Source organism: Chelmon rostratus, chromosome 17, assembly GCF_017976325.1.
Source record: "Chelmon rostratus isolate fCheRos1 chromosome 17, fCheRos1.pri, whole genome shotgun sequence".
In the NCBI taxonomy this organism is placed as follows: Eukaryota; Metazoa; Chordata; class Actinopteri; order Chaetodontiformes; family Chaetodontidae; genus Chelmon; species Chelmon rostratus.
This window is the reverse complement of record NC_055674.1, coordinates 19,153,230-19,167,778: the sequence shown is the minus strand read 5'-3', so window position 1 is coordinate 19,167,778 and position 14,549 is coordinate 19,153,230. Positions and strand designations below refer to the sequence as shown.

The 14,549-nt window shown below is 44.0% G+C and overlaps 1 protein-coding gene across 1 annotated transcript; it reads right to left on the bottom strand.

Annotated features, from left to right (window-relative positions):
• Positions 1 to 416: 416 nt before the first annotated feature.
• LOC121620792 (ral guanine nucleotide dissociation stimulator-like 1) lies at positions 417 to 14,219 on the bottom strand. Its single transcript, XM_041956987.1, has 17 exons — positions 13,886 to 14,219; positions 11,266 to 11,552; positions 10,080 to 10,124; positions 9,767 to 9,966; positions 9,466 to 9,623; positions 9,127 to 9,375; positions 8,892 to 8,995; positions 8,407 to 8,491; positions 6,711 to 6,782; positions 5,983 to 6,069; positions 5,180 to 5,212; positions 4,665 to 4,786; positions 3,620 to 3,709; positions 3,214 to 3,343; positions 2,412 to 2,738; positions 2,066 to 2,180; positions 417 to 1,962 (listed from the first exon to the last, which is right to left on the bottom strand). The coding sequence occupies exons 1-17, from the start codon at positions 13,907 to 13,909 to the stop codon at positions 1,823 to 1,825; spliced, it is 2,268 nt and encodes a 755-aa protein (XP_041812921.1). The 5' UTR covers positions 13,910 to 14,219; the 3' UTR covers positions 417 to 1,822.
• Positions 14,220 to 14,549: the final 330 nt, after the last annotated feature.

Below are 14,549 nucleotides of genomic sequence, written 5' to 3'. Positions count from 1 at the left end.
TAATAGCAGAAACCTATTGACAGCGGAATCAATAGTGTAGAAATACACGTCAATTCATCACATTTTTTGAAACTGTTTAATTTGCTTTGTTTTACAACTGTGACATTCTTCACAAATCACAAGAGTGAACAAAAAGCAGTTTTATTTACAGTATAAACCAAGGAATACCATTTAAGTCTCAACTGCCAAGAGAGAGGAAACGCAGTGTGAGGAGAAGTAAGCTTTAGATAGTGTTTAATGTAATAAAAAGGCCCAGGTCAGTCGGGACAGTGTAGGCAGAGGAGGTCAATGAGATGTCTGCTCCCTCCCTCAACAGCCATCTTCACCCTTGAGCAAGGTTCTTGACTCCCAGACGCTCGCAGACACTCACACCGAGTGATAAAACTTGTGATTTTACAAAGTGTCTGTTCATTGTGCAACTCTTCCTCTTTGCAAATACTCCCTGGAGCTCTAACTGGAAGAAAATCTGATTATTATCTCCATTTCACTCGAGTCATGACGTCAACTGAACTCCTCATTAGGCTTTAAATCAAGCCATTTAAGCACCAGTTACATCCAGGCTTCACAAGTCTGAACCAAATTTGTTAAATACAATTAAAAAAAACAACACTTTCATTTACATTTTAAATATTCTCGGTATTCAACAAAAAATAAGAAATCTCTAGAATTACAACCTCCCCGATCAAAGCTGTTTCAAAATAAACTTTGATTTTTGAAAAATATGTTCCTACCAGTCAAGAGACAACTTAAAGCCACCGAGTGAGTCGTCACAATGTGTTAATCAAATGAAGGTGCAATCAACAGTGGGATCAAAGTGAACCACAGTAGTGAAAATAAATACAAAACATTAGAAAAAATCTAAACTCAACAAGTCAAACTTACTTAGTCATAGCACGAACACTGAAAGCCCACACAACAGTTCACCCTTATTGTCATCTCATCTAGATACAGTGGCCGTTACCATGTGACATTGTGTCCCATCCATCAAAGTCTCTGCTGCCATGGTTACCCAGACTCAGGAATGCCATCCTTCCAGTCCGGGCAGCCGGTCACACACGATGAGTATCACAGCAATGCTTGAGGAGCCACGCTGAAACTCCCCGGGAACACTGTGATCCCTGGTGAGAGCGTCCCCGCCCACTCGTCAGATGGCACTGGCACAGCGACACACAAGCACACCAGGCGATATCGTCTCGAGTGGCCCCAGGAGGTCTTCACCGACTATATGCCCCTCACACTGCATCTGACCCCATTCCCTTTTTAACACACGTGTTATTCATGGCACCCAGCTGTGCTGGGAGATGGCCAGTCCATTTCTCAATGTTCACATATAACCAGGTGACTGATGTTGGCATGCGTTGCTCTCTGTGGGACGGTGTGTCTCTGTGTGTGTTTTTTCACCCATACAGTTATTGGAAGTGACATCTAGCAGCAGTCTCAGAGCTAAAAATCAATCAGTACAATCTTTGCACATGCATCTACCAACCAACGTCACTTTCAAGGAATGGGTTATTATTATTTTTTCCTTTTAGGATTGTTACCAAGTTTATTCCAGCAGGAAATAAAACCATGTCTGATGCCGGCGTTTTTAAGTTCCATCAGTTTCTGTTGAGGTGCGCATTCTTCTTCATAAAGTGCTTTTGCATCATCTTATCAGTTACTATAAAAACGTCACATTTTCACCTCTTTGATATCCAAGGATGAACCATCTCGGAGAACATACTGTTCTTACAAAACAAGTATTTAAAATAAAAGGCCAATCTCAAGGCGAGTCCCTCGACCTCGGTTCACTTCCAGGAGCAGAATTTGAAGACTAGAGGTGCTACTTTGTGTATCGTCCGAGACTCGACGTGGCTCTCAGTGGTTTCTTCTGGCCTTTGGGGAATTGGCGCAACACAAAGTCAAAGTTTGCCGTTGTGGACATAGCATAGAAGACGTTTGCCTTGTCTGGTATGAGCAACTCTGAAACCAGAAAAACAAGAAACATCATGAAAAAGGTTTGCGTTTTCTTTCCTGCAGCGCTATTTCAACAATTCTTTTGACAGTCGCGTCTCTCTGTCCTGACCTCTTTCCTGGGAGATGACCTGTGTCAGGGTAAAGTCCCGCCAGTTCATGTGCTCAAGGTGATGCTTCTCCAGTGCTCTTTGAATCACCTGTGCAGTTTTGTCCTGGCTGGTCAACTGTGAAAGACAAAGAACCATAAATGCTATAAAATAAACATCAATGTAGGTGGAAGATTTGGTGAAGTCCAATTGAAACATGGCACTTTGAATAATAATCAGCCAAACGGGTGATGCACAGAGAGCAGCGCAGCAGTGTGATGCATGTCAGGAGTTACTGAAGGAGGAAAGTTTCTCTGTGCTCCCCACAACACAAGGAGGTGAAGCTCTAATACGTCAGAATAAACTCACCAGGATGCTTTTGTACATGTTGCCGTTGTTGTGGCCCAGGTCCACGCTCACCCTGACGATACAGGAGTCGGCCACCTGGCGGTTATACACCGGCAGGGAGGTCATGGACACGGAGCGTTTGTGGTGGGAGGCCAGGGAGGGCTTCGGCCGAGCCCCGCCGCAGGGCGCGGCCGGAGAACAGAGGTCCGTCCGGCAGTCAGAGGAGGAGCCGGAAGGAGTGGCGGAGTCCGGAGAGGAGGCCGCGGAGGAGCATGGGGAGGATGAGGAGGAGGAGGACGAGGAGGAGGAGAAGGCATCAGACACATTGTTGCAGGAGCTGTGAAAGGACTGAGGCAGAGAGAAAGCTGATGAGTGCTACTGGAAATATTGTGTTTGTTGCGTTTCAGAATGGATTGTTCTGCAGAGATAGACAAAGCTACTGAGCAGCAGTGAGAGCCACTTCAGCTCAGCTCAGGACCCGCTCCGCTGAAACTCCACTTGTTGAGAGCTTGTGCTAGTTTCGATGGCCCTTTAAAGGGGCTCTTTTGTGAAGGGAGATTATGTAAGTTTCCAAGTTTCAAAAGCAATTTGGTGTATTTCACTGCTTATTAGAAATGCTTCAGGGGTTTGTCTGACTGCTTAAAACAGGAGGACTGTTTGTGAAGTGTAAATAGTGGATGTTGTGCTAAACAGAGGCCCATTTGATGAAGGCACAGCACGACAAAGACACCACTGTTAGCACAACTGAGGACAAAGGATGGACAGAAAACAAGCCTATGAGACAACGAGGCAGAGACACGCACACAAGCAAACAGCTGTTTACCTGCAGTCTGATGGAACAGGCTGAGTTTGGGGAGGAGAGATCCTCCATCTCAGATCCACTGGATCCGGAAGACGTAACGCTGATCTGGTCAGCAGGGAGTTTTTTAGATCCATCGCTCACCGTCAGGAGACTGAAGACAGAGATTGAACTTGAGTTTGTGTCAAAAAAGCCAGAAAAAACTCACTTTATGCTAATAATAGTGCTGGCTTATATAAAATTATAGAATATCATTTAATTTCCTTTAACTGTATCAACATTACACACAACAAACCATCATGTTGTGGTCCAAAAACTAGGTCAGCAGGTACTGACTGCGTGACCTTCACTGTTTAAGTCTTTGAGTGCATAGTAAAATGTGCATGCATTGGGTTTGAATATTCAAACGAGACCACAGCATTGCACTCACGAGGAGAGTTTTTTTGTGAGTGTGCGGTGGCTCCAGGGGGTTGGCGAACACAAGTCCACAGGAGGCTCCAGCTGCCTCGACAGTTCATAGCTGTAAAACAAAATAACAAACATAAATGAGTTGTGAAATCCTCTCAAACTTAGTTCTTGGTACTGCTCTGTCAGTCTACAGGCACTTTTACTCATGAGGTCTTGTTGAAACACCAGCTGCAGTTAGCTCAACCTGCCTGAGACGTCTCCAGCACTCTGTTGAAGTACTTTAAGCCCCCCAGAAAATACCCAGGGTGCACTGTGGTTTTCAAAACAAAACAAGGCCAGCTCCTGACATGTGTTTATGCTAATCATATCTTTTTAGTTTAGTTTCAGAGTGCTGACTGAATAAATGAATATCCTGTTCATGAATTCTAAATGTTGTTTCGCTAACCTGATTATTGTTGTGAAATACAAAGATTTTGATTCTAAATTGTCTGAAATCACAATACAGTCACTAATTTAAAGTAAATCCAGGATGCTGCTAATACTGTCAATAATCATACAACAAAACCAAACTTAAAATAATGTAATAATTTGAATTAAGACACTTGTGGACATTGACCAGTTCACTCTCACCACAGAGGACAGAGCCACCTCTGCCTAAAGGGTCTGTCCACATTGAAGTGTATTGGAAATACTCCATTTTCTTGGTCGGTTCAGTTTGTCTGATCTGAAAGATTACCCTGCATAGCTATTATATTACTTTTTTTTTTAAATGTACCGGTATATTGTTTTATTATTTTCAGTCTATTGTTTGCAGTTCGCATAACAGAAATCTAACCAGCGTCTGTTTTTAAAACAGAAATACAGTAAATGTCAAGATTTTATGAACTTGTCAAGGCTCAGACGGTGACAGGGTTACACCCACGTCTCAGATGCCATTACTCAGTATGACGGGACATTTTGATCAGTTATTGTGCATACTACAACACACCTTTGTTGTGTGATACCAGAGCTTTCCTCTGGTTGTGACTCAGGTTTGTCGTGTGAAGTTCTGTGTTTCTGTAGCTCACCTCTCCTGGTCAGTGAGCAGCTTGTGTCCCTGCAGCCACGCAGCGATTCTGGGGTGATGGGGCAGGTTGTACTGGGAGCAGGACGCCTGCAGCACACGGATCTGCGACAGAACCTCAAACTCCTGCAGGGAGACCGAGAAAAGTCGCTGGATAAACAGGGAGAAGGAGACAGCAATATGTCCTGACACCTGACATCTGTGTGGTTGCATGACCTGCCTGGAGCAACAGGATAAAACCAGCAGTTACAAAGCTGCAGTAAAATGTTCTTAAAGACACGTGTAAATGTTTAAAAGGGATAACCAAAGGTCTTCCAGCATTCAGCAGGTCATATACTAAAAAACAAGTGTCAGAAAATGCCTGTCTCCTTTTACTTTAACAATGCAAATACACCGTACACACCCAACCACACAGGCGTGTACTGTGCTGACAGAAACCTTTGCTTTTTGACCACCGAGGGAAAAAAAGAATAAATAAAGGCGACTACATAAAATATGACACAAAGAGGAACAACCTACCCTCCTCCTCTTCTCGAAGTTAATGAGTCCACCCTGTCAAAAGAGTAGACTGTTAGTACATTACTTCTTTATTGCACGTATCAATCATACATCAGTCCGATAAAAAAAACCTACGGTACCGCATTCAAAAGCAGTAGGTAAATAATGATTCCATGGTCTGTAGCACATTATAATGTATTGTAACCATAGATAAGGACCTTTTTAAGCATTAATGTATTTGTTAATAACTATAATGCCTCCTGTGAATCATCCGTATCTGCTGTGTCAAAACATGGTGTTATTGTGGTCATGAATATGTCTCCATATTTTACATGAACATAAATACTGTGTTCTTACTTCTAGAACTATTAAACATATTGAGTCATAAAGTTAGTCTGTTTTCTGTGACTGAAAGCTCCAGGAGACTTTTTGGGGATTTTTTTTTTTAAACTATTGCCACGGTCAAGAGTTCACCTTCTTTGAACACATTTATTAACATTTCTAAACCCACATTTGAGCATGTGTATACATGTATGTATAGGAATATATTCTTCCTATACTATGTATAGTAGTAGCTTATATACTTTTTGGCAGTTAATTTTAATTAAGTTAATCATTTAATATAAACTGATCGCATGTTTTGTGGTCTTACTATAAATGTGAGCCTTAGATAAGCAGACAAACACAGAGCGAAACAGAGATTGCTTTTAACTCCTATGAGGGATGAGAGAACCCTTTTTACTGTACAGTATCTACTCAACCATTGAATGTTAACAGTGTGAGACATTAAGCAGAGGAGCTGCTACTCAGGCTGCATTCTGTACCTCCACAGTGTCTGGCAGAGCAGTGTCCAGCATGGTGAGGACGGTCAGATAGGTGCCCAGGTAAGGAACCACTCCACTGGAGGTACTCTGCAGAGAGACATGTAAGCACACTGCCCATCAGGGTTACAGCAGCAGTTCCCTGACTCACTGTATCTCATTATTTGTGTCTTTTAAACACAGTCATTAACTTTTTCTTATTGCTTGAGATCGGAGGACATTCACCCAGGGCATGTCCCGGTTAGCAGCACTGTGGGTTCATGTTCCAGCCCAGGAGAATGTGCATATGACTCATAAAGACCCTGCTCTAGTCTATTATTACTGTCCTGTAATCCTGGTGATCAGAGGCCATTTGAAACTCGTTCAGCACAGAGCAAGGCTAAAGATAGGTTTGGGTATCTGCCATGCCAGAAATACTCCACCCACACTGAGAAAAATCAGCTCTCTTGTGGCTTTTAGAGTTGAATAATACAGGAGAGATTTTGCATGTGTCTCTTTGAAAAGCTGAAACTAAACCCTGCCTCGGGGAACATCTTTCTAAAAGAGTATCACATGAAAAATGATCACATTTTACAACATTCCTACAGTGAAACAGCACATTCAAGGAGGCAGAAAATGAAGGTTGAAGCTTAGTGTTTAGGTTGAACTCAACCTTGGAGATATATGGGGCACTGGGCTTCATCTCACGTCTCTCAAACAGCTCTCTTTTCCCATGCTGAGGTGTGACTTACCATCTGTCTAGGGATCGGACACCGCTTGGATATCTTTGGAGAGATGTCATCCACAGCTGCTTGGCCTCCATCCTGTCAAAGTAGGTCATACAGAGCTCCATTCAGTTCAAGGTTAAATGCACATACAGTACATTGGCCCATTGTCAAAAATAAGTGATTAAAATAAAAAAATAAATAACCTGGCATGGTTTTCCGTCTCTGTGTTCAGGTGTATAAACACTCTATTGTTTGCACGCACACGCGCGCATACAACAAAGTGAGCAAACTGTAAACCGGCTTATGAAACCAATTCTTTAATACAAGAATGAGATTTATTACATATTAACTTGGATATCCTGTTTAATAATTATCTCGTGAAAGGGAGCGAGGCCACTTCCAAGCCTTCCCTCTGAAGTCTTTGTGTGCAATGTCATTCTAAAAAGAACAGCAATTAGGCTTTAAAAGCACGTATGAGTAAGAGTGTTTACAGAGATAAAAGTTTCCTTTGAGAAAGACCACACCTGAACACTACAGAACAAAGTCAGGCATCTGAAATGATTTTCCAGAGAAGAGTCTCTTTGAATGCTATTGTGAAGCAGCAAAGACAGGTTCAAGCTGCTCGGCTGTTGTGATCTATCCATGACCTATTGACTCTGGACTCCTTTCACTGTAACTAGACACAAGCCACCTCTGACGCAATTGGCTAAAGGAGTAAGCATGAAAGAAAGAGGGAACATAATGTGCTTGAGGCCTCTGGTTTCCTGTTAACACTCTGTTAAACATTTCTGTAAATATTAACTGAAAAAATGAATCGTTTTAACGATTAAAAGGAGAAGTCCATGCACACTGAGTGCTTAGAGGGACAATCATTCCCAAACATGTTTTCAATATGCAAAACAGGGTTTGTACTACGCTCTTAATCTACAGTTTATATCGTGTTGTGGTTACCGTCACATCATTTTCTATATTAAAAGACCCAATCTGTAACTGCAGTATTCATATGACTGCAGGCTTTCCCCCGTCTCAACTGACTGCTGGGACTGGACGTAACAGCTGCGGAGGTTGTTTGCATTGGTAAACATTAACCCTTAGCTGCACAGGTAGGTCACAAATGAACTGTGTGCCTTTCCTATGGGAGTTTATAGGAATATCGGTTCACATTGTCAGGCATATTCAGTATGTACTGTGGACCACACCTCAAATATCACTGGCACCACCACTACCCTACATTATTACACACAGCGAGATGGTTTTACATTTGATACAAGTATTGTTATCTAGACTTTTCCACTCAGAAAAGAATTATATTACTTAACTGAGAGCAGTTTTCCCTATCATTTACACACTGATTAGAATTATGTGAGTATCTGCTACAGTATTAATGCAATTACTCAACTTCACAGCTAACTAACATTACTGTAGTTGTGGATGGACTGTTGGCATTAGTATGATAGCTAAGTGGTTTTCACTCAGCTTAAGTGGCTCTAATATTTGCAAGTGCAAATATGATGAAAATGGTAAACAGATATTACTTATATTTTGAGAACAATTCGATTAAGATGTTATGTATTTATTATGAGCAAATTCAATGATTTCAAACGATTCTAATACGGCTCATTGTAGGTTTCAGTGGCCGATGCAGCTAAAGGTTAACGCTGTAAATACTGAAGTCAATCTGGCCTGCTTTTTTTTTTTGTACAACGAGTTGTCTTCTCACCTCCACCAGGAGCTCTCTGTTGGTCAGAACACAGTTCTCATCAGGGAACGTTTCCCAGAGGTTATCAAACGTGGTCATGCTGTCCCTGCAAGAGCACAGACAGTATGTATCAGCATGCAGACATTTAGTCCAAAACCAGATACTTTAATAATTAACTAATACACACAATAAATGGTGTTAATAGCTCACATGTCACATTTCACTTCTTGGTCTATGACCAGATGTTTATACCATAAAGAGAACAGCATGAAGTTATGCTTCGGTTATCCTTGACATTGTAACAGCTTACTGCAGTGTTTATGACCTGACGTTAAACATGGGTCGTCCACAAGCGAGACATTTGCTGACTTGCTCTGTCGCTGACACAGAACTGCACCTGATATATGGTTCAACGTCCTCATTAAAGGACAATTATGTAGAGCACAATATAAACATAACCACAGAGACAGACAGAATTGTGGCCTTTGGCTATAACCCAACCCCACCTGCTAACGGCAGCCCAGGTCTTCCTCAGCCTGTAAACTGCATTAGACTGGAGGGCCGACAGGATCGCCCTGAGAGAGGAGAAGTTCTTCAACCGACGACAGTCCTGCAGGAAGAACAGTTTGCATTCAGTGGATTTCAAATCTAATTTTCCAATAACCATGCCCTAACCATCGATCTCCTTCGATAAAAGGTTAAAGGTGTTCACTTTTTAACAGACAAACTTGGATGACTGACCTGTGCTACTCTGATCCACTTCTCTATGATACGGGCCCGTTGAGCTGGTGTAGTGGGAGGCCGGCGGGAGGAGGTGGGACTGGAGGTGGCGTCCGTCGGCAGGCACAGCAAGGACATGATGACCTGGTTGGTGATGGCGTTGAACTGTGCAATGGTGGCTCGGATGGTGGGAGACATGTTTTCCTTCTTATCTCTTTGTGACCACACACAGCCCAGACACTGGTAAGGCACCACTTTGACAAACAGAGCCTGAAACACCATGAAAACAATCATCAGCCTTTAATCAGGAACGTAAAACAACAGAAATTTGTAAAACATGAAATATATCCTCCCACGTACTGAGTCCATTCGCGTGAGCTGTTCGGCAATGGCTGCAGTGGAAAAATCCATGATGCCACCTTGATCTAGAGAGTTTTCACATCCTGAATCCTCGTCTCCAGAACCCTCCTCCTCCTGCTCCAGGTCTGCCTGGGCAGGACTGACACTCACCTCAGCTTCTGAGGAAACAGAGCGGGAATCAAGAAAACGTGAGCATGGCTGTTTGCAGGAGGGTTTGCTCATTGTTGACAGCTGCCATGATGGTATGGCACATGGACACGGGTCTCATCACTTTCTATTACGTTATGTGATGGAAGATCACCTTCTTTCTGTAACCTCTTGAGCAGCTCCTCAGCCTGCGAAGCCAACGAGCAGAAGTTGGGCTGGCTGTGGATGTTGTGGTGAACTGCAGAGCTGATCCTCAGGTGATCCAACAGCAGCCTGAGTGCCGCGTGCAGGGGAGGATCTCTGAAGTCCTCGCTGTATTCATCCAACCATGTCTGGACAAAGGCCAACAGAGGGCTGAGGAGGCAGTGGAAGAACCATTACAGCTTAACTATTGAAAAGACACACTAGAAATGAACCGTGTCAGGGTTCAAGCACACTGAAGTGAGGCTCAAAAGTCATCCACCTACCTGCTGTAGCATTCACTGTTGTCCAGATCTGAGCCAGCGTTGTCTCTATAGAGGAAAACAGATTTAGCCATACACTTTGCAGGCTGGTTTTTGGACATTTTAAAATTATTATTTGTTCCTGCACCACAGCTAGCCTAAATCAGACCTCGATTCATGCCAACCACAGTCTAAAACCGCCCTGTGGATAATTGTTGTTGTTGAAAGCCTCAAGATAATGAGCACCTGCTAGGTACTTATTATTACATCAAAGCTGGTAGGAGATGGTTGCTTTGTCAGAGAAACAATGTACAAAAAGATCCTGATGCATCATGGTGACTTTGCAAGTGCAACAACCCGTTGTCTTCCCAGAATCAAGCACAAAAAAGATGGAGCTGCATGTTTAGAAAGGAGCCTCGTGTACTCTCTGATCAGGGGAAGATAGCCAGAAAAAGGCTAAACTATGCTAAAGTGTTAGCATTTGCAGCAGCTGAAAGAGAGACAGAAACCCGAAGTAGAGAGAAACCGAAGAGAGTATGTGTGAATGTACGTGTGAATGTGAATTTGAATGTGAATGAGGGGAAACTGAAATGAGGAGTGTCATTCAGTTCACCAGTAATTTCAAGGAGTAATTCAACATTTTGGGAAACACACTTATTCGCTTTCTTGCATAGTTAATTAGAGGACTGACACCATTTCCACATCTGTATGCTAAGTATGAAGCTACTGGCAGCAGTCAGTTAGCTTTGCAACAACAAACTCCACCAACCAACGCCTCTACAGCTAACCAGTGAAGATGATGTTTCTCATTAGCTTAATCAGAACAAAAACGTCACAGACGACACATTGTGTTTTATGGCGGTTATATGATGTTCCTTGGCTTGACACAATCACTGAAAGCACTAAACTAACAAACCACAAAGTAGTTTTTACACAAGTATATTAAGCATGCTTAGTTTAGCTTAGCATAAAGACTGGAAACAGGGGGAAGCTGCTAGCCTTGAAGCTAGCATTTTGCACTACAGTTATTGTATGGATGAACAAATTATACATAGTGTGTAAATTTGTGAGTTTTTGAGGTGCTGACAGGTCTTGTCACCTTCAGACTGAGCCAGGCTAGCTGTGTGCCCCTATTTTCAGTCTTTGTGCTAAGCTAAGCTAACCCGCTGACTGGCAGGCATACAGTGGTAAAAAAAGAAGGTGAGTGCACCTCTGGAAGAGCAGCTCTGTGAGCTTTGAGGCACTGGTGAAGGTTCTGTAGGTGGAGAGGAAGATCCTGCCATAGTCCTGCTCCTGGCAGCAAGGGTCAAGGAGGTGGTTCACAAGCAGGTCCAGGGTGGCGGCCTTCAGACGGCGCACCTTGCAGGTTCGGTACTGGACGAACGCACAGCATGGACTCGTCTCGCTGGGGTCAGAGGAAGGGACGGGCTCCCGACGCAGAGTGACCCCATAAACTGCACCGTCCTCGAACTCCTCACCCCATTCCTGCACCGGGTTCTGGGGGCGGTAGAGGTGGGAAACAATGTTTAAGGTTTACACCAACGCTCGCTCTGAGGGAGCGGCTACCATCCAATGTCCTGTGTGTCAAAAATATACAGGTGCGGGTCAGATACACACATATATATCCAGTAATGTTACTGGTAACAACATCAGGGTCAGGCTGGGCAGCGGGGAGGTAAAAATAGAAGCAAGCCTCTATGGCCAAACAGCCAGCTGAACCCACACACACACACACACACACACACACACACACACACACACACACACACACACACACACACAAGAGACACAACACCACTGAGACACACACTGATCCCGTGTGAACCACAACAACAACATATTATTCGCTTATACTCATAACCATCATTCCAACCCGCAGTGACTGTACAAACAGGTTGGCGTGTATGATGATGATAATCATCAGATGATCCACTTTACACGCTGCTGTCAGTGCTTAGTCTTCAACTCCACAATTTCCCCGCTACACAGCAAACCTGAGAGTTCTCAGACTGTTGCAGGTTCACATGGATGTTTATGGACAAATACAGGATTATCAAAAGGTTAGTACATCCAATAGTACATCGACGCAGAATACCAAAACAAATGCAAAACACTGGCTGAATGTCAGAGAGCTCCCAGTTTCAATCACTGTCACTAATCCTCTGATGACCAACAAAGGAAGAGCTTTGGAGGACTGTAAATTCAGACATGCCGGTTTTTCTCTTGAAGACACCTCTTCACCTGCCCCCTTTAACCTCCATTAAAGGAACACTCAAGTGATTTAGTGTCATAATAAAAGAAGGAGCATCAGAATGTATTGAGACTGACACATCCTGACTTTCTGCTTATAGTACAAGTGAAGCTCCAAGTGTGCTGGATCCTACATGTTCCAACAGCATCTGTCACTGCACTCTCCCTGCCTGGAAAAAGCCTGCGTCTTTCAAACGTCACGGCCCAGTTTGTAACACAGTTTCTCAAACTTTTCAACCTCGAAGCCTGAACCGAGGTAGCCCTGACGTCATCGCCGTGACATCACCGGGGGTTATTTTGTCTTTAGAAAGCTCCTCCAGAGCAACAGAAGGCATGAGACACAACGCTGTTTTCACAGGATGAGTAGTACTCCCCATAACAAGTAAACAAAAATGGTCCTTTAAGTGCGGTACATCATAAGACCAAGCGTCAGTAACATGTTTTGCATGACTTCAGAGGCCCTGGAATGAAAGCAGCTACCTGTGTAATCAGTTTTTTTAATCCTTACACAACTTCTGGTTTCTAGTTTTATGTCTAAATCCTGTTTGGACAATATGGGAACACAGCGACCATTACTCAAACACCGCCTGTGCTCATAGCATTAAATGAAATCATCCACATGGGAGGACTCATCCTCTTCTATAAGTGATCATTTAAATGTGTTTATGTAAAAGGGTGACGTTTAGCTGCTGTGTTAGCGAGCGCTATCCAGTATCGCACACAAACCCTTTTGTCCCTCACAGAAACTGGGATGGCTTGTTGGCCCCACAGACGGCAAACTGTGCATTGTGTCCTGCTGTTAGCGTCAGCGACGGTGGCTCTAAGCACTGATGGTCAAATCTGAATCAGAAGCAGAGAAATGAGGGCTTCTCCTGTGTGGAGCGCTTCATATGGAGGAAAGAGCAGATCATGGAGCAGCAGGAGGACTCAAGAGGCCTACGCTGTTCAACACGGTTACAGAGTGGTTTGCAGCAGCCTCGGTTTGTGCTGTTTGTGCTAAAAAATAAGATTTTAAAGCCGTTTCTCAAGTTGCTTCTCTTGTCTCTTATCCAGCCAGAGGTGATAGCTGACATACACTTCACGTCTTTGCTCAGTTTGTTCTACCCAAATTTAAAATTTCAGTATTTATGTATCAATGTTATTTCCAACATTTTACATGGTGACACAAAAGAAGGCATCAATATTTTACCTGACAAGTTAGGACATTTAATCCGCAGCAACCTAAAATAACCTCACTTTTTCTCTGAATCTGAATATGTGGAACAAGTCTTTCATCCAGATGGGTGGAGACTCTGGACACAGCTTCAGACCAGCACTGGGTGTTCTCAGACATCTGCAGCTGCTGCTACATGAGAGCCACACACAGCTGGAGCAGAGACCTGACACTCCAGCTTTACTGTGGCATTAATATCACTGACAGGGATCACTTCACATGCTCCTGTAAGTTTGCATCCATGACATTACACATCCCTGACCGGCCCTGATTGGCTCATAACATACAATCCAAACAAAGGTCCGCCTCAGCTGTTGAGCTGACTTCATTTATCGATCAGGTTATCATTGGATCAAACGTTTCTTACCATCGTTAACTCCCATTTTCCCATCTCGTCCGGTCGCCTAAGGAGAGTTTTCCATCTTGACAGGAACTGCTGGACTGAAAATCAACTTCCACCTCGTCAGACAGTGACTTCAGGGCTGCATCCTGACTTAATAAAACCGGGTTTTGTTATGATCCTGTGTGGGACTACATGCACGCGCCTGTGTTACAATTAGAAAGCCGACTTTCACAGCGGGGCAGAGGCTACATTTCAAGCCTGCATACAAATGTGGAGGGCGGCTCCCGTGTGACGGACTGTGCCGGTGCGAATCGGACCAGATCTGAACTGATCCCAGTGAGAAGCGGCGCGGACCTCCTCCCTGACTGTGGCCGCACAGGCTGCGACTCACGGGCTTTATAGTGGGAGGCGGCTCCCTGCTGGAGCGAGGAGGCGTGAGGGGAGGTGTGTGTGTGTGTGTGTGTGTGTGTGTGTGTGTGTGTGTGTGTGTGAGCACAGTGTGTCAGTGACTGTCTGACATTTTAAAAAGACGGGACACACATTTATCTGCTGACTTGCCAAGAGTAGAAGGCTGCTGCCAGTCTGCAGTGAGGCTGCAGCTGTTAGCATAGCTTAGCACAACGACTGGAGGCGGGGGGAAAGTGCTAGCTTCAGTTTGTGGCGCTCGTGCATCGGCATGCATCGGGTC